The 20,711-nt window shown below is 48.5% G+C and overlaps 1 protein-coding gene across 1 annotated transcript in view; it reads right to left on the bottom strand.

Moving 5' to 3' along the window:
* Window positions 1-20,711, bottom strand: part of LOC134969642 (fatty acyl-CoA hydrolase precursor, medium chain-like) — a 42,653-nt gene that overhangs the window by 16,590 nt on the left and 5,352 nt on the right. The window contains exons 2-9 of the mRNA XM_063945730.1: window positions 17,086-17,290; window positions 16,845-16,983; window positions 15,029-15,162; window positions 10,984-11,137; window positions 10,443-10,556; window positions 6,941-7,036; window positions 5,283-5,423; window positions 4,650-4,727 (exon numbers count right to left, since the gene is read on the bottom strand). Of these exons, the coding sequence (XP_063801800.1) occupies window positions 4,650-4,727; window positions 5,283-5,423; window positions 6,941-7,036; window positions 10,443-10,556; window positions 10,984-11,137; window positions 15,029-15,162; window positions 16,845-16,983; window positions 17,086-17,290 (1,061 nt within the window). The remainder of the gene's footprint in view (window positions 1-4,649; window positions 4,728-5,282; window positions 5,424-6,940; window positions 7,037-10,442; window positions 10,557-10,983; window positions 11,138-15,028; window positions 15,163-16,844; window positions 16,984-17,085; window positions 17,291-20,711) is intronic.

Genomic DNA, 20,711 nt, shown 5'->3' with positions numbered 1-20,711 from the left:
GGCTTGCTGGGACTTGTAGTACTGCTACTAAAAACAATATTCATTTTTTTACACAACGGCTATCAGCCTCCCATCCGCAGCCCTTGGATGGGGGGGACAGCCTCGGGCTTCACCCCTGGCCCTTGGGTGGCTGGAGGGGGGGGACCCCTTGATTGAAGGGGTCCCCACTCCTCCAGGGTACCCCGTCCAGGGGTGACTAGTTGGTTATGTAATGCCAGGGCCGCCGGGAGCTATATAAAAGTGTCCCCCGGCTGTGGCATTATGTATCTGGCTAGTGGAGCCCGGTGCTGGTTTCAGAAATACGGGGGACCCCTACGCTTTTTGTCCCCCGTATTATTGGAACCAGGACCAGGCGCAGAGCCCGGTGCTGGTTGTTTAAATATGGGGGAACCTCTATCATTTTTCCCCCCATATTTTTGCAACCAGGACCGGCTCAAAGAGCCCGAGGCTGGTTTTGCTTAGGAGGGGGGACCCCACGCAATTTTTTTTTTTATTTTAACATAGATTTTATTATTATAAATGGTGCACAATGAAGCCCAGCACGGATCTCTCAGATCCGGCCGAGATTCATTGTATTAAAGTCGGCAGTGTTTTACAAGTCACTCACGTAAAACACTGCCAAAAAAAACGAATGACATCGACATCGGTAAAACCGAAAATGCAGAATACGGCAGTTTAGTAAATTAGTCGTAATAAATTCAAAAAGTTGCATATTTACACTTTCGATGTCATTCGTGATTGAACTTTGACCTCAAACGGGAAAATACGAATTTTAGTAAATTTACCCCAATGTTTTCCATTGTTGACACAGGGGGTCATCCTGAGTTGTTCGCTAGCTGCATTCGTTCGCTGTGCAGCGATCAGGCAAAAACTCGGCACTTCTGCGCATGCGCGGCGTACTATTACTACGAACGATGTCGTTTTACACAGGGTCTAGTGATGCTTTTCAGTCGCACAGGCAGCCGCAGAGTGATTGACAGGAAGAGGGCGTTTCTGGGTGTCAACTGACCGTTTTCAGGGAGTGTTCGGAAAAACGCAGGCGTGCCAGGAAAAACGCAGGCGTGGCTGGGCGAACGCAGGGCGTGTTCATGACGTCAAGTCAGGAAATGAATGGTCTGAAGTGATCGCAAGCGCTGAGTAGGTCTGAAGCTACTCTGAAACTGCACAAAAAAATTTTGTGGCCGCTCTGCAATCCCTTCGTTCGCACTTCTGCTAAACTAAAATACACTCCCAGTGGGCGGCGGCATAGCGTTTGCACGGCTGCTAAAAACTGCTAGCGAGCGATCAACTCGGAGTGACCACCATAGTGTCAACCTTTCAGGCATCAACATTGTGACATTATGACATTGATTTTTCCTAAAAATAACAATTTTAGGAAAAATCAGATTTGATCTCTGGGAGCGTGAAAAAAGACGCAGTGATTTCTCTCCTGCAATTGAATAGCAAAACCTTATGGCTGCAGGAAAAACACTGCCGCAGGTTTTTTCTTATTTTTTTCTTTAAATCTCCCACGCTTAATTGAATTCCCCTATTTGACAATGTTTTGGGCGTTTCCAGAAAGGACCAAAGACATAAATATACCTGTAAGGGCTTTTGTCAGCAGAACCATATACTCTGCTCAACACAGTGCAGGTAATAATTGTCTATCCCTAATTTATTTCTGTGACGACACAAGGGGACGCTTATTTGTCAGCCTGCACCTCATGGCGTACAGTATTAAGAGACACGCAAAGTTACTTTCCTAGCCCTGGTCCTAACCATGGATGGACTCCACTGACTGGAAATAAATTGACAAGCCGCAGTACAGGCGCTGACGTGCGCAAGAGCATTTGTGTCCTGTATTATGAGATCTATCTATTGCCATTTTCATGTAAATACAGGTAGAGTATCCCATATCCAAATATTCCGAAATACGGAATATTCTGGAATACAGAATTTTTTGAGTGAAAGTGAGATAGTGAAACCTTTGTTTTCTGATGGCACAATGGCCCTCATTCCGAGTTGTTCGCTCGTTCTTTTTCTTCGCATCGGTGCGATAAGTCGCAAACTGCGCATGCGCAATGTTCGCAGTGCGCCTGCGCCAAGTAAATTAGCACAAAAGTTTGGTATTTTACTCGCGGCTTAACGAAGATTTTTAATCGTTCTGGTGATCGGAGTGTGATTGACAGGAAGTGGGTGTTTCTGGGCGGAAACAGGCCGTTTTATGGGAGTGTGCGGAAAAACGCTGGCGTTTCTGGGAAAAACGCGGGAGTGGCTGGAGAAATGGGGGGGTGTCTGGCCAAACGCTGGGTGTGTTTGTGACGTCAAACCAGGAACGAAAAGGACAGAACTGATCGCAGTGGCAGAGTAAGTCTCGAGCTACTCGGAAACTGCAAAGAAATTTCTAATCGCTTTTCTATTCGCAATTCTGCTAATCTTTCGTTCGCAATTCTGCAAAGCTAAGATTCACTCCCAGTAGGCGGCGACTTAGCGTGTGCAATGCTGCTAAAAGCAGCTAGCGAGCGAACAACTCGGAATGACCCCCAATGTACACACACTTTGTGTACATTGGGGGTCATACACAAAGTTATTAAAAATATTGTATTGCATGACCTTCAGGCTGTGTGTATAAGGTGTATATGAAACATAAATGCATTCTGTGCTTAGACTTGGGTCCCATCACCATGATATCTCATTATGGTATGCAAAATACGGAAAAATCAGATATCCAAAATACTTCTGGTCCCAAGCATTTTGGATAAAGGATACTCAACCTGTAAATTCCAGATATGTTATTAGTGAAATCCTGGTCAATATCGTATTTTATTATTATTATTATTATTATTATTATTATTATTATTATTATTATGGTGTATAGTAACATTGTATCTGTTACAGTATATTTGGAACAAGTAGTGTGTTTATACTGCCTGCGTTCAATTGTTGTGTCTGTACATAGCAATTTTTATTTGAGACATATACTTCTAGGGACTGTTTATGTACTATGGAGACTAAAAAAAAAATTCTGGCATCACGCAAAAACTACTGGATGATATTTACGTGTGTGGTTCATTAGGTCGACATGAGTTAGGTTGACATATATTGTGTCGACCACGTTTGGTCGACATGATCACTAGGTCGACATGGAAAAAGGTCGACATGAGTTTCTTTACTTTTTTTGGTGTCGTTTTCTTCGAAAAGTGACGGGGAACACCAGTTAGTGCATTGTGTCCCCTCGCATGGCTGCACTCAGCACAGGTTAGCGTTCCCAATTGTAGTCCACGTGGATCGTTAAGAATGAAAAAGGTAAAAAAAAAAAAATGGTGAAAAACTCATGTCAACCTTTCCATGTCGACCTAGTACATGTCAACCTGGTGATCATGTCAACCTAATGCATGTCGACCGATCGTGGCCGATCCAATGTATGTTGACCTAACTCATGTCGACCTAATGACCGCCATCCGATATTTACGCCATTTTCACTATTGTATAGGTTAGTGACCTAGAAAGGAACTGAGGTATGTATGATCTCTGTGTGATATCAGGGACAGGAGCAATAAAGTAAAAACCAGACGCTTGACACACGGGGGGTCATTCCGAGTTGATCGCTAGCTGCCGTTGTTCGCAGCGCAGCGATCAGGCTAAAAATCGGCATTTCTGCGCATGCGTATGCACCGCAATGCGCAGGCGCGTCGTACGGGTACAATAAGCATCGTGGGTTTGCACAGAGTGTATCGAACATTCCAGTCGCACGGCACAACGCAGGAAGATTGACATGAAGAGGGCGTTTCTGGGTGTCAACTGACCGTTTTCAGGGAGTGCTTAGAAAAACGCAGGCGTGGCAGAAAAAACGCTGGCGTGGCTGGGCGAACACAGGGCGGGTGTGTGACGTCAAAAGCCGTCCCTCCGTCGTTAGAATCAACGCACACAAAGAATAACTACAGGGCTGGTCTTGTTTTGCACAAAAAGATTTTGCAGGTGCTCGGTTGCACATGCGTTCGCACTTCTGCAAAGCGAAAATACACTCCCCCGTGGGTGGCGACAATGCGTTTGCACGGCTGCTAAAAACTGCTAGCGAGCGATCAACTCGGAATGACCCCTCGGTGCGTGCTGTGTGCAGGCTCCTCAGATCCAAAATGACTATGGGGGTCATTCCGACCCGTTCGCAAGCAGCAGTTCTTCGCTGCGGTGCGAACGGGTTGGAACTGCGCATGTGCGGCGTACGCATTGCGTACACATGTCGTTGCCCGGCGACGGGCAGCGACGTGCACAGCGGGGGGGGGGAAACGCAGCGCCGATCGCATGAAGATTGACAGCAGAGAGGCGTTCCGGGGCGGATACTCACCATTGGATGCCGTTTTCGGGGAGTGGTCATCCGAACGCAGGCGTGTCCAGGCAAACGGAGGGCGGATGTCTGACGTCAAAACCGGGAGGAATGTCGCTGGATCCGTCGCACAGGGTAAGTAGCTCCAGTCATACTCATAGGTTGCTGAAAACTTTTTTTGCTTAGCAGGTCTGCACAAGCGATCACAGCCCTGCTAAGCTAAAATACACTCCCTCATAGGCGGGAACCAGCAGCAAAAAGTTGCTGGCTGCGATCAACTCGGAATGACCCCCTATATGTATGTGGATTTTGTGTTAGTAGAACACACAGCCAGTACAGAACTTACCAGAAGGGGGACCTTTTTTAGCACTTTGTGGGCAGTTTCTCTGTCCATTCCGTCTATAACGTCACTAATATTCATGGCCTGTGCACAACAACAATAAAACAAATTAAGATTTATCATCCAAATATACCCATTGCCACAATCCGCTTCCCACATTTTTTTAACCAAACTCCGGACTTTGGGCCCTATTCAGCAAGTATGGCATTAGTGATGCGATCATTTTGGGGCCAGTGCACACGCGCAGGGTCCGTTATGCGCGTGCGCTGGGCAGCCAATGCGATCGCATGGCGTTGATGCGAACACCTCTGCCTGATTGACAGAGGCATTCGCGGGGCGGCGATGCAGCATTGCGGGGGCATGGTGACAGAAATGGGGGCGTGTTGGGTGGCGGCCATGTGACGTCACATGCGGCCGCTGTGAACAGGAAAATGTCGGCGGCCCGACTGCCTTCTCAGCCAGGCTGCGGAGGCAGGGGGCTTCCCTTATTCAGCAATGTGGTCACAATTGAATTGCGATCGCATCGCTGGCCGCCATCAGCATACTAGGCGGCCCCCGGCATGCAAGTAATAGCAGTTGCAGTTTTCCTTTTTTGGAACCGATGCTGAATGAGGGCCTTTAGCATAGAGAAGAACTTACCAATACAAAGATCCATCCACACTCCTGCTCCGACATGCCAGCCAAAAACGGAACGGGGTTAATCTCCTTATCAGCCAAGATCTGTTCTGCAGGCTTAGGAAGAAATGTCCCGTCTATACTTGCGGGCAGAACCGCCAATTGCTGCACAGATAGGAACACAGGTGAGCCCCACAGATACTTGTGCAAATGTACAGTATGTAATCATATTGGCCTAGAGCAAGTACACAAAAGGAAACGTGTGGTGGGATATTTGCAGTGCCTGTATTGGCTATTGAGTTTACATGGCAAATTTCCCTTTAGGCACGTGAGGCACATGCCTAGGGGAGACACTTATTGGGGGGTGGCACTTGGGCTCATGTTTCATTACTGTCAGTCTGAAATTAATTAATGTATACAGGGCCGGACTGGCCTACAGGGGAAACCCCCGGTGGGACCCACTGTCCGAGGGCCCAACCCCTCCTCCAGGGATCAGCTTCCAGACTGTGCACTTGAAATATATATTATGCATATGTTACTATATACAGAACAGGACTATGGTGTTTTCTCTGCAGTGCATTACTGCTATTAATCTTGTAGATTACCATGCACTAGTTTGACTTTGAAAGTATGAATAGCGAGTACCAGTGACGTGCGGTGAGCTCAGTGGCTGGGGAGGCACTGGCAGCTAACCCCCCCATCGAGGAAAAAAAAAAAAAGTGTAGTCCCCCCACACACCACTAAAACCAGCACCAGGCAGAGCCAGCCAGGAGGGGTAATGCCATAGCAGGGGAGACACTCAGTGTGGGGTCGCCATAACATTAATCAGCCCCCCAAGCTAGTCAGCCCAGGGCTGGAATTTCCCCGGAAAGTGGGGACCCCAAAAAAGAAAAATGGGGTCCCCCTCCTGAGCAACATCCAGCCAGTGCTATGCCCCGCACCCCTGGTGGCGGTGGGTGCTGGGCGGGGTTCATTGTATGTTATTATTGTTCTTTACAGGTGGCCTACAGGTCCCAGCAAGCCTGCCCCAGCATGCTGGCACTTGGAGAACCACAAGTGCCAGCAAGCCCGGACATAAAGGGCCCGCTGGCACCTTTAGTCCACCTGTAAAGAAAATATTAAATTAAAACACCACACCGTCTTAAAAAATTTTTTTTATTGGTCAGGGTCTTCACCTGGGGGCGGCGGCCCACATAGTTGCGGCCACTTCTGCATATCCATCAATTTCTGAATCAGGCCTTTAAACACTAATTACCTAATTGAATATGTGTGACTGTTACTAGGAGTGGTTTTATAAGAAGCGACTAGTAATGTACATATAGTGCTTGTTTATGTCATAGGTGAGATCTGTAGGGATGTAACTCATATCTGTGTATGTACAGGGTGATTCAAAAGTCGCAGTACATCCTTTTGTTTCAAAAACTGTGCAGGAAATGGGAAAACTGAATACTCCAGTTAGGTATGGGTGAGGTGGGCTATTTTTTATGGTATGTACCAAACATGGGCGCCATCTTGAAATCGGCCATCTTGAATCTAAGTCAGTTTTCCCATTTTCTGCACAGTTTTTGAAACAAAAGGGTGTACTGCGACTTTGACAAGGGTGTACTGCGACTTTTGACTCACCCTATACAATGCCCCCTGTCTACCCGTGTTATATTCCCATATGATCCTCAATACAGTACCAGTTTAGAACCTATAGACAAGATTTCTTCTGCAGTTTTTGTCTTGAAACAATCCAGCAACTTGTTCTGGTCACAGCCGGCCACATCCGCAATTACCTGCAAAAGGAACATTTAATCTGGTTACAAGAAAATCTGCAATTACTCCAATTACTAAATGACAGCATTCTTAAACTGCATATGTCTAGTGACCGAGCTCAACATTGTGGTGACTATAGGGCAACTTGTGGCTAATCAGATAAGAACACTCACAATAGTATGTCGTACAGAAGATGGCGGCAGATCTCGGAAGAAAGTGGCAGCCGACGGGTACAGGAAAAAAGACGCCCCAGTCCTTGTACGGCAAAGGACTCATTGTAAAAGAGCTTAATAATCACTTTGCCATCTGCTGAAGGGTGAGGCCAACAAGGGACAAGAGAAGGAGCAAAGATCAAGTGAGGAAGGTTGAGGACATCTGGCACAGGTAGAGTGTTTAGACACCATCATCCATTAAGGGGTTCCACTAGGCCAACATGGAACCACTTGGAAGCCTACCCAGGAATCCATGCCCCTAGGCCTTCCTAAGAACTCCCATTTGTTCTTTATCCTAGAACTTAGTCCCAGTGGGTATTGTGTACTGGCACTAGACCTGGCCACCAGTTAGTGGGCTGGTGTTAAGCCCCTATACTATACCGCCCGCAGCATCCGTGTTTTACACAGTGAAGTAGGAGCATATTAAGAGCACTAGGCCCAGACAGATTAGTTATGAGACTTGGCATTAAGGCACAATGCCCTAGACCAGGGGTGGGGAACCTCCGGCCCACGGGCCGTATACGGCCCGCGAAGCCGTTTGGTCCGGCCCACTAGCTTGTGCCAGTGAGACACACTGCCGCTCAGTCCGGCGGCAGCGTGTCTCAGCTGTCAGAACAGGGAGACAAAGAGGAGAGCGCGGCTGTCGAGTGGGAGCGGCGGCGTGTAGTACTGCAAACCAGCCGACGGTCCGTGAGTCAATCAGAGCTCGCGGACCGGCAGCCAATCAGGAGCCGCGGCTGCCGGTCCGCAAGCTCTGATTGGCTCTCGAACCGGCGGCTGGTTTGAAGTACTACACGCCGCCGCTCCCACCCGACAGCCGCGCTCTCCTCCGTGTCCCACGGATGGTAAGCAGCACGGAGGGGAGAGGGGAGGGGGGAGGGCATCTGTATACCTGGCACTGTGGGGGGCATTTGTATACCTGGCACTGTGGGGGCATCTGTATACCTGGCTCTGTGGGGGCATCTGTATACCTGGCACTGTGGGGGGAATTTGTATACCTGGCACTGTGGGGGGCATTTGTATACCTGGCACTGTGGGGGGAATTTGTATACCTGGCACTGTGGGGGGCATTTATATACCTGGCACTGTGGGGGCATCTGTATACCTGGCACTGTGGGGGCATCTGTATACCTGGCACTGTGGGGGGCATTTGTATACCTGGCACTGTGGGGGGCATTTGTATACCTGGCACTGTGGGGGGCATTTGTATACCTGGCACTGTGGGGGGCATTTGTATACCTGGCACTGTGGGGGCATTTGTATACCTGGCACTGTGGGGGGAATTGTGGATCTGGCACCGCACTATTGGGGGCATATGTGTATCACGTCCCATTTTAACTGGCCACACCCATTTTTTGCGCGCCTCTGGCGCGCACACACAGTACCTCTAAGGGGCAGACCTACTGGGGGGCAGGGTAATTTTTTAAGTTGAGAAGTTTTGTATGGCCCCCGAAGGATTTTATAAATATCCAAATGGCCCTCGGTAGAAAAAAGGTTCCCCACCCCTGCCCTAGACCAACAGACAGGCATTTTGTGTTTGTATTACCCAATAGAGTCGGTGATGCCCCATGCCTGTTTTCCTGCCAAAAAGTTACATTTTCAAGTCTGGCCCACATAGATTAACATGGGCAGAAAAAAACATACCCCCTCATTATTAGCCCTAATTCTCAGGCTGCAAAATGGTGGAGAACTGTGACCCAAAGTGGGTGTTTCTAGGCTTCTGTCACACTGATACAGGAAGCCACAGACTGAGAGTTATATAGTGAAAGGAGCAGGGTCCCCAGCAGCACAGAGTAGGGATGTGAGGCTCCTGTCACACTGATATAGGAAGCCACAGACTGAGACTTATATAGTGGAAGGAGCAGGGTCCCCAGCAGCACAGAGTAGGGAGGTCAGGCTCCTGTCACACTGATATAGGAAGCCACAGACTGAGGGTTATATAGTGGAAGGAGTAGGATCTCCAGCAGCACAGAGTAGGGATGTCAGACTCCAGTCACACTGATACAGGAAGCCACAGACTGAGAGTTATATAGTGAAAAGAGCAGGGTCCCCAGCAGCACAGAGTAGGGATGTGAGGCTCCTGTCACACTGATATAGGAAGCCACAGACTGAGACTTATATAGTGGAAGGAGCAGGGTCCCCAGCAGCACAGAGTAGTGATGTCAGACTCCTGTCACACTGATACAGGAAGCCACAGACTGAGAGTTATATAGTGGAAGGAGTAGGATCTCCAGCAGCACAGAGTAGGGATGTCAGACTCCAGTCACACTGATACAGGAAGCCACAGACTGAGAGTTATATAGTGGAAGGATCAGGGTCCCCAGCAGCACAGAGTAGGAATGTCAGGCTCCTGTCACACTGATACAGGAAGACACAGACTGACAGTTATATAGTGGAAGGTGCAGGGTCCCCAGCAGCACAGAGTAGGGATGTCAGGCTCCTGTCACACTGATACAGGAAGCCACAGACTGAGAGTTATATAGTGGAAGGAGCAGGGTCCCCAGCAGCACAGAGTAGGGATGTCAGATTCAAGTCACACTGATACAGGAAGCCACAGACTGAGAGTTATATAGTGGAAGGAGCAGGGTCCCCAGCAGCACAGAGTAGGGATGTCAGACTCCTGTCACACTGATACAGGAAGCCACAGACTGAGAGTTATATAGTGGAAGGAGCAGGGACCTCAGCAGCACAGAGTACGGGTTTCGGGCTCTTGCTATCTTTATGCCCGAAGACTGAGGAAAAAACGCATATTTGTGCATATAGGGGGTCATTCCGACCCGATCGTTAAGCCGCCGTTTAGGAGACACGGTCCGGCCAACGCAGGCGTGGCCGGACCGTTGGGGGGAGGGGGGGGGCCGTGGTGGCTGCGTGACGTCACACGCAGCCGCTGCAACCCGGGGCAGCGAAGAGGTTCACCCGGCCGCTGGCTGGGGCTGCCCTGGCAGGAAGTAACTCCTGAGATGCAAAAGCAACGTCGCTGTATGATGCTTTTGCACTTCTGCGGGGGGGGGGTATGGGGGGGTGGTACTGACATGCCGGGCGGACTAGCCCTGTGCCAGGCGTCCCCATGCATGTCTGAGTGCCTGATCGTCGCTGTGCTAAATTTAAATCAACTCGGAATGAGGGCCATTGTGAAGAGATGGTTTGTGCTGGTGTAGGATTGCAGTTATTTGCACGATTACACTAGGACGTATTTACATTAGAAGTTACTTACGTTTCTGATAGAAGTAGCTTCCTGGACTGATTTGGCCATCAATCCTGGCATGAGGGCTGCTCCGCTCTCTGAAATGGCTCTGTGGAACAAGCCTTTGGCTAAGGGAGATAACACCTAGACATGTAAAACACAAAACATGACATTTAAATAACAATCATTGTCCCAGAATGAAGAAGGAAATACTGTATATTCTTAGATCAGTAAATGTGTCTCAGTGCTGTACACTGATCACATAACAGAGCTATTCAGTTGCTATGCTGACTGGGCACGAGTGCCACAGGCGCCCATAATTTCTGCATGCAACTCCTGATGTGGCAAGCTCAAATGCACAAAAGTGGGGCTTTTAGGCACCCAAACTGCATTTTTAGCAGCGCTCCCTGTACTTGTGCAGCTAAATCCAGCATAACAAGCGCAATAAGTAATGGGTACCCAAAACAACTGAATAGCTCAGATGGGTATCCATAACTTCCATTTCTATCAATCGTCTTGTGTGTGCTAAATAGACAGTCCACACTATAAATATGTTATTGATGGAACATACCAGGGCAGAGACACTAGCTCCTCCAGAAGACTCTCCAAATATAGTGACGGACTTGGGGTCACCTCCGAAATCTGCAATATTTCTCTGAACCCACCGGAGTGCTTCCACCTGATCGAAGAATCCGTAGTTTCCCGGTAACTGTTTATCACCAGAACTGGGACAGATAAATACTTTATTTTACATTACATTTTACCAATTTACAGAATTTATCGGGTTGGGTATGAAATACCAGCAGTGGGATCCTGACAGTCAGACTCTTGAAGGGTTGCAGTAAATACTTGTACCCTACCACTAATCCTACACCAAACCTTAACCCGCACCTCCCGTGGCGTAACCTCCCCCTCCCGCATTCTAACCCTAACCATTAACACCCCTCCCTGTAACCTAACCCTAGCCTCCCCCACACTCGCAGCCTAACTCAAACCCTCATCCTGGTACCTAATCCTAACCCCAAGGCAGGGCCGTCTTTTTATATGGGCTCAATGGGCTCTTGCCCAAAGGTCCCAGAAGTATAAGGGCCCTAGACTAATAGCTGAGGGTCCCCTCTTTCCAGGGTTACCAGATTTTTGAAAATCGGCCGTAGGTAACCGGAGTTATCCGACTTCAAAGCAGTGGTCCCCATCCAAGCCTGTTAATTGCTCTTCCCAGCCAGATTTCTCAGGTTCTGTCTTACTTAGAGTTCTCAAGAGGGTATATTCCAAAAGCTGAGACTTTCCCCTTTTGGTGGACACTTGCAGCTTGTCTCTGCTATGCCCAGAACCAGAGTCAAGCAGCTGGTCCCTGCTCCAGCTCCACACACCTGGTATGCAGATTTATATTTTCATCGGTGGATTGCCCTGGCTCCTGAACTTTGATCCCCAAGTCCCCAGTACCTCCTGAAAGGTGGGACTCTCTAGGTTTACTTTATCCAATTCAAAGCTAAGAAATCTATTTTCAGGAACTTGAGATATCTACAGTCAAGCAAGCTGCCATCCCACCAGAAAATTATGAATATTAAGCCCACTCCACTATCCACCCCTCCCCTATGTATTAAACACCCCCCCCCCCTGCCACCTTGGAAGTCATTTATCAGGGCCCCTTCATTCATCCCAATGCCATCTTCTACAGTTCAGTGTTCTCCCTCCCGCCCCATCTGTGAAGGAGCAATTAGCAGAAGTTACTGCTCCAAGTTCCACATGCTGAGCAGAAGACAGAACACCCCCTACCGCCCTTGGAACATCAAAGCTGCCGCTGATAGCACCCCTACCGCTGAAAGATAGGTAGGGACCCCAGGGGCCTATGCTGCTGTTAAGATGGCCCTGCCCCAAGGCCATTACTTACCTTCAGGATCCATTAGGATTCTGACCGTTGGGATCCCACTGTTGGTATTCTTACTGTCAGGATCTGATTATCTATTAGAGCAGTCGTTCTCAACTCCAGGACTCTAGTATTTCCAACAAGTCATGTTTTGAGGATTTCTGCATGGGGAAGCAGGTGGGATAATTACTGACCCAGCAAAGTAGATTAAGTCACCTGTACAGGTTTAAAGACATCCAGAAAACATGACCTGTTTTGGATACTTGAGGCCTGGAGATGAGAACCGCTGTAAAAGAAAATAGCCGCGACCCACTTATTTTTATAATTTTTAGCAACAATTCAAATATATAAATGTCCAGTTATTTACTCTTAGCATAATCCTGTATGCAAACATGAAATATTAACCAAAAGTGACTCTTGTTAGTATTTATCTACATTTTTCTAGTCTGGGTATTTATAATGTAGGGCGAACGCACAGGCAAAAATCGATACCATCAGCTAAGAAGTCTTCTTACACCAGATATATTAGCCCACCCATTCTCCTGCACTCACCTACCCAGCCTCAGCTACCCCGTTCCCAAGCTTCAGCTATCCCGTCCCTTTCACATCTCACTCCTCTTCCTCTACACTGGCACTCACCTCTCCTATCACTCAGAAACCATATCTTGACCTTGACTCTTTTTCCAGCATACACCCCATTTATCTCCTCCATTTTGCTTCCAGACTAATTAAGCAGTATACAACCGCCTGACCCATGTTCTCTCATCTTACTCTCTCCTCCAGCTTCTTACCTCTACGTCCTTACACTGGTTGGGCTAAAGTGACCAAAGAATTACAGCTAAAGGGCCCTATACACTAGAGCGACCACATGTCGGAGGCGATCGCAGGCGATCACCCAGTAGCCTCCAGGGGTGGGACAGGATCGGCCAAGATACATCGTATGCTTTCCATTTGCATATGATATATCCTGGGCGATCCCAGCCATGCCCCCAGGTCAGACCTGATTGAATGTGCAGCACATTCAATGTGGAGGATCCGATGCTCACGGGAACGCGCATCGGATCGGAAACACCTAAAAAATGCCCAATTTCATCCGATATATCGGGCCGAACGCCCGAAATCGCCTGAAATCGGGCATTATCGCTCTAGTGTATGGGGCCTTTAAGATGAAGGATTGCTTCTGCCTACTCACCCTCCGTGACCTCTCTGCCACTTTCAGGCCAGCCAACACCCTCCCTTCCCCTACTATTCATGGCACGGGCCTTTCCTAAGGGTAAATTTACTAAAGCTTCTAAAACAGAGAATTGGTGATGTTGCTCATAGCAATAGAGAAATGATAGACAGCATCTGATTGGTTGCTATGGCCAACATCACCAATTCTCTGTTTTAGTAGCTTCAGAAAATTGACCCCCTGGTCCCTCTCCTGACTCTACATAGGGTCCTGCAGTGTCGGCCACAGCCTACCCTGGGATCCCTCTAGGCCAAGGGTACTAATCTGAACCACGGACCTCAAGGCACACTAAGGGGTATATTTACTAAAGTGTGGGTTTATAGAAGTGGAGATGTTGCCCATAGCAACCGATAAGATTCTACTTATAATTTGTCTAGCACATTGTAGAAGATAATTGCTAAAATCTGATTGGTTGCTATAGGCAATATCTCCAATTCTAAAAACCGGCACTTTGGTAAATAGACAGTCCAGGTTTTTAAGGATAGTCATACTTGTACACTGGTGACTAAGGGGGAGATGTACTAAACAGTGAAAAGAGTGGAGAAGTGAGTCAGCGGAGTAGTTGCCCATGGCAACCAATCAGCCTCTCTATATAATTTTATAGTATGCAAATTATAAATGTTACATCAAAGCTGGTTGGTTGCTATGGGCAACTTCTCCACTGGCTCACTTCTCCACTCTTTTCAGTGCTTGGTACATCTCCCCCTTAATCTCACTTATTTTGATTTAACTATCTGTGCTCAATGAATGACTATCACTAGAACCTGTACTATTAGTGTGCCGACAGCTGTGCCAGGCCCAGGTATTGGGAGGGGGCATGGCCAATACAGGTAGGTGTGGCCAGCCCTCCTCCTTTGGCAATATTAATAAATAATGGTTATTGTATGGTTGCATGTGCTGTACGGGGGCTGATGGGCAGTGGACAGTGGGCGGCGGCGGGTGGGTGGGCTGAGGAGAGAAGCTGCTGCAGCAGTCACTCCCCTCTTTCCGCGCTCCAAGTGCCCGAGCTGTCTACAATAGTGAAGGGGAGGGGGCATGAGGACCCGGGCCCACTGCTTTTCTTTAGTCTATGGCCCCCTATGGGCTCTCTGCTCACGTCTACACCCAGTGTCGGACTGGGGCATGAAGGGCCCACCGGGGGAATGCAGTTATAGGGGCCCATACTTAGGGGTGTGGCCAGCTTACAAAGGGGGTGTGGCCAGCCTCCACAGAGGCTTGAAATACACAATAGTTTAGTGCAGTGCAATGCAACATATCTACCATGTATAATACAAGTGCATAGTCTGGAACCTGATCCCTAGAGGAAGGAGTGGGCCCTCAGGCAGTGGGGCCTACCGGTGGTTTCCCTGGTACCCCTGTGGGCCAGTCCGACCCTGTCTACACCTCATACCTTGTATGGACTTCAATTTTATGTACAATTAGTATTGCGTATGATTTTTTGATGGCATCTTATAAAAAACAGTGAATACTTAGGTAGCATTTATGTGATTTGCGTGTTACATGCAATCTATGACTTACCTGAGGAAACCCATGAGTCCCACTCGATACTGGATAGAAACAACAACAACATTTTCAAAGGCGCTCATTGCTGAGCCCTCATACAGCAGCGCCCCTCCCAACACCAAACCGCCTCCGTGTATAAACACCATCACCTGGACACAGACAATAAAGGTACCGTTACACTGGTGTCATACAATGATCTACCTGTATCTTATCTCTACACTCTGCCCATCCGCCCCTTACAGGAGGACTAGGGAGCACTGTGCACTTGGGTCCATGCTTGTGCTCCTTTGCACATAGTAAGGCCCAGATTTATCAAGCCTTGGAGAGTGATAAATTGCACAGTGATAAAGTACCAGTCAATCAGCTCCTAACTGCCATGTTACAGGCTGTGTTTGAAAAATGACAATTAAGAGCTGATAGGTTGGTCACCATGCAATTTATCACTCTCCAAGGCTTGATAAATCTGAGCCTAAGTATCCAGGAAGTGACATCACTGGCAGGCCCTAGGAATGTGTTGTGCTACTCTCTTTGGGGCTAATTCAGACCTGACCCTCACAATTAACATGGAGTATAATTGAAGTTCTTAGCACACATTTGCGCAAATATGTTAGGGACCCATGTGATGAAGTCACCTGGCCGCGGTACATGGGCCCGCAAATGTGTGCTAAGAACTTCAAATTTACTCCATGTTAATTGTGAGGGTTTATTTAAATTATTTTTATTATCAGTGTTCTTTAGTGCTAGGAGTGTGCATCTACATCTTTCTTCCCCCAGCACAGTATTAGAAGCCTCAGCATGATAGCACCTCTTGATATCTTTAGTAATAGGATGTGCAGTCCAGGTCCCCCCCCCCCCCCTTTTTCCAGGATGCATAATTAGCAAGCTATTGTCTGCCCCAAACAAAGTACTCTTTATGTAATACATTACTGTACGTCAGACATTTGCAGGCCCAATTATCATAGTAAGCCACTTACCAGATTCCAATAAGCCACTGGGCATGTGCAGCAGCTCCATTCCACCCATTATACTACATGTAGTGGCTGCTGGCTAGGCTGTAGGAAAGGGGGGTTTCCTGGCAACTGGAACCCCCCTCCTGCTTTTGCCTATGCATAGTCACTCACACAAATATTCACATACAGGCGTACGGTTACACACATATACAATATACATACATACTGTCATGCATATATACACATACATACGTACTGTCACACACATAGACACATACTGTACATATGTACTGTCACACACCTATACACATAATACATACTGTCATACACCTATACACATACATACGTACTGTCACACACATATACACATATATAAGTACTGTCACACAGACCAGGTGACCGCTTATGCAAGAGTGCACTAACGCAGTGGTTCCTAAAGTTTTTGGAATCACGGTGCCCTAGAGTATTAAAAAAAAACAAAAAAAAAACCCAGCACCCCTAGGCCAAAAGTTTCTTATTGAGAAATTTAGAAAAAAATATTAAATGAAGTAAATTGTGTTTATATGTCATCCTTAGGTTCAATTATGTGGTGAGAGACAGGATTTGCTTCTGATTATCCACACATTTTATGACTGCCAGCCAAAGGCACTGGTTTTGCCCATTCCATTGACCGTAAATAGTTTGAATTGGTCCTGGACCACCAACCTGAGGCACCCCTGCAAGTGTCCAGCGGCAACAAGTTTGAGAACCACCGCACAACGACAAGGGCTATTGGAACAAGTGGATTGCAGCCGCTTTCTCTGCACCTTTGACTTGACCCTGATATTGTTTTATCATTAAAGCATTAGAGAGAACACTAATCACACATGTGGCATACTTACAGGTAATCTCGCACTCTGCCCTCGGTCGGCTGGAGAGAAGATATTCAGGTACAGGCAGTCCTCAGACACTGGGGGGAAGGTAACTTTCATCTTAATCATCTGTAGTAGTTGACCCAAGATCTCTAGATTCTGCAGACACCTGGGAACATGATCAGCAGTTATTTAGGGCAATTAGAGTAACATTCAGCAGATCAGCATCTGCGGAACTTCATCTGATCCTCCCACAACCCTTTGTACTCACATGGGAGGATTTTCAGAGGCTTCTCGGATGGAGCCCCAGGGCTCTGGGGGTTCTGGTCTTGCCAGTCTTAATGGGCCAACTGGTGGCTTTGCAAATGGGATCCCATAGAAAGCGTCCACAGTTCTGTCGGCTTCCTTCACCGCTAACGTCTTCCCTCTGAGTTTCCCGTACTGTGTGTCCACTATGGGCCTATCCTTTTCCTTCCCTAAAATCACATACACAATCATATAGTTTGTTAGCCGACCAAGTTCAATTAGTGCACAGGAAAAAGGCTGCCCCAGAGCTACATGTACTAACACAGATATTCAGGATTTCAGTGATGTATTGCAGTTGCTGGGGGAAACTTGTTTTGTATCTCCTGCCTAGATAACCCCAATCCTAGACAACACCAGTATTATCCAATATACTGAGCAATCTTCATTTTATATATCGCTGTTATGAGGGGAATATATGGGATTTGTTGCTGGAGGGAATGTCGGCCCTTGTGGTGCCATATTAAAGGCTGCTGGGGCACCTCCTGGTAAGACAGCTCTCGATTAAAAAACACATGTATATTTGACCCAATATAGGGGATCTTATTGTCTAGAGTTAGAACCCCTCACCCCCATAGAAGAAGGGTCTTGAAACGATGAATGGTTTAAACCATATATTTGTAAACAGGAACGGTTTAAACGAGGAGGGGGCCCGTGTGCACACTCCTGGCAGGCCCCCTGCTCTCTGCAGTGCTGTAGACTCTGCACAAGCACCAGTTCAGGAACATGGGCCCTCATTCCGAGTTGTTCGCTCGCAAGCGGATTTTAGCAGATTTGCTCATGCTAAGCCGCCGCCTACTGGGAGTGAATCTTAGCATCTTAAAATTGCGAACGATGTATTCGCAATATTGCGATTACACACCTCGTAGCAGTTTCTGAGTAGCTCCAGACTTACACGGCATCTGCGATCAGTTCAGTGCTTGTCGTTCCTGGTTTGACGTCACAAACACACCCAGCGTTCGCCCAGACACTCCTGCGTTTCTCCGGCCACTCCTGCGTTTTTTCCGGAAACGGTAGCGTTTTTTCCCACACGCCCATAAAACGGCCTGTTTCCGCCCAGTAACACCCACTTCCTGTCAATCACATTACGATCGCCAGAACGATGAAAAAGCCGTGAGTAAAATTCCAAACTACATAGCAAATTTACTTGGCGCAGTCGCAGTGCGGACATTGCGCATGCGCATTAAGCGGAAAATCGCTGCGATGCGAAGATTTTTACCGAGCGAACAACTCGGAATGAGGGCCATGGTACCCACTATGTTCCCAGTGACTAATATCTACTGCGCATGTTTGAATCACCGGGAGAATCAGAGTGATATCTGCTGCAGTAGCAGCACCGACGCAGGACTCCGGAAAGGTAAGTAATTGGGTACAGGGTGTGCTGTGTGGGCCCCCTAGACCCAGGGGCTCATGTGCACCACACACACTGCACCCATTAAAGATATGACTATGATTCTATAGGTGTGTAAAGTCATATTTACCAAGTCTCACGGAACGTCCAGGAAACTCCAGAATTTTCCAAGTGTCCTCCAGACTCTGGGAAGAGTAGATGGCCCTCCCACATCCCACCTGTTTTATAATGAATTGATGGGATGGGGATCATTATGCGTGAGTCCACGGGATGGAGGGAAGGGTAATATGATGTGATACTATGAGAATGTCATATCGACTCCGCTCCCTTCATAGACATGTAATATGTAGCTTTATGCTATATACTGGCCATCACCATTATACTGGCCATCACCAGTCTGCTGCATCTCACCCATCTCTCCCCAGGCATTATCTTGGGGGAGTGTGATTGGGGTTTGGAATATTTTATTGTCAACAATTTAGTGTTTCTCGAGGTAGCGGCTTCAGTTATCTGGGCGCGGATGTATGACGGTGTCTTCTGGGTCCGGCGGTCAAGTGATCAATTCACTGGCGTAACTACTGCCCCCGCAGACCCCGCCATGGCGGGGGGCGGGGGGGGGGGGGGGGCGACGCCACTTTGAGTGACTAGCTTTGGCTGTCAGCTAGGCTGACAGATAGATTGGCCAGCCAATTACATAGAGGTGAGGGATGAGCGGTTTGTAGGGTGGGCGGCTTTATATATATCTCACTGTGACTGAGGGAGGGTCAGTCAGGTCAGCTGTGTACGCCCCCTGCACGTGGGAAGACCGAGTGAGGAGGAGAGACTGCACTGGCGGGCGACGCTGGGAGTTTGTGCGGGGTCCTCCGTCCGAGTCCTGCTGCTGCGCTGCCGGAGGGTCTGGATTCGGAGCAGTGGAAGGAAGCCAGGAGTTTATTGCCGCGACTGCCGCCATCCATGCCCATTGCCGCCCGCCCGCTCTCTTGGTAAGTGCGCGGCCGAGGCTGCATGCAGCTGTGTCACTGCGGCCTAGACTAGTTCGGTCTGTCCCGCCGCCCCGCCTGGGAAGACATCGCTGACGCTCCCGGCCGCCTGCCCATTTTCATTGCCTCCCACTCTCTTGGTAAGTGCGCGGCTGCGTGCGGCTGTCACTGCGGCCTAGTCCGCTCCATCCCACCGCACCGCGCCACCTGGGAAGACATCGCCGCCGCTCCCAGCCGCCTGCCCATTGCCATTGCCGCCCTCTCTTGGTTAATGCGCGACTGCGCGCGGCTGTTAATCAGGGCAGGGCATTGCCATTGCCGCTCTCCACTCAGTTGTCTTGGTATGGTTACCAATAACTACAGCAGTTCTTAGCTGGGGAGGGGAGGCAGGGGGGTTAATTACCCAAATATTTATTTTTCATGAAGTTCTGTTTAAAACTGACACTCATTTAATCAAGATAGAGGCCACGCCACATAGATATTAAAGAGCATGAACAATACACACATTTAAATCTACTGTATTAGGGGCTGTGAGTGACTGACTTAAAGTCTCACAAGACTCACATGATGTCATACAGTGCTACAGTGCACTGCAGCACTGTGTGAGTGTGTGACATCATGTGAGACGCTCAGTCAGTCACAGCCCCTAATGCAGTAGATGTAAATGTACTGTTCATGATTTTTAATATTTATGTGGCGTGGCCTTTATCTCGATTAACTGAGTGAGTGTCGGACCTACAGTATATCACTGGGATGTCCTCGTCCAGATGACCTAGTTTCTCTGCGTATCCTGCAGTACGAGTGCGGCTTTTGGGAGACTCTCTAAACCAGTGCCTGGGGGCATATGTGGCACAGGGGGAGGGGGGCTTATGTGGCACTGGGGGCATATGTGGCACTGGGGGGGGTATATGTGTACATGGCACATGGGGGGGAAGGGGGCTGTATTTGGCACTGGGGGCATGTGAGTACCTGGCACTGTGGGGCAATATCTGGTACTGGGGGTATATGTGGCACTGGGGGGGTATATGTGTACCTGACACATGGGGGGGCTATATTTGGCACTGGGGGCATGTGAGTACCTGGCACTGTGGGGGAATATCTGGCACTGGGGGTATATGTGGCACTGGGGGGGTATATGTGTACCTGACACATGGGGGGGGCTATATTTGGCACTGGGGGCATGTGTGTACCTGGCACTGTGGGGGAATATCTGGCACTGGGGGCATATGTGGCACTGGGAGAGCACAGCCCAGGCAACAATCA

The sequence above is a fragment of the Pseudophryne corroboree genome, chromosome 11 (assembly GCF_028390025.1).
Source record: "Pseudophryne corroboree isolate aPseCor3 chromosome 11, aPseCor3.hap2, whole genome shotgun sequence".
NCBI lineage: Eukaryota > Metazoa > Chordata > Amphibia > Anura > Myobatrachidae > Pseudophryne > Pseudophryne corroboree.
Note: the sequence above shows the minus strand (reverse complement) of the source record. Positions and strands in the feature narration are given on the sequence as shown.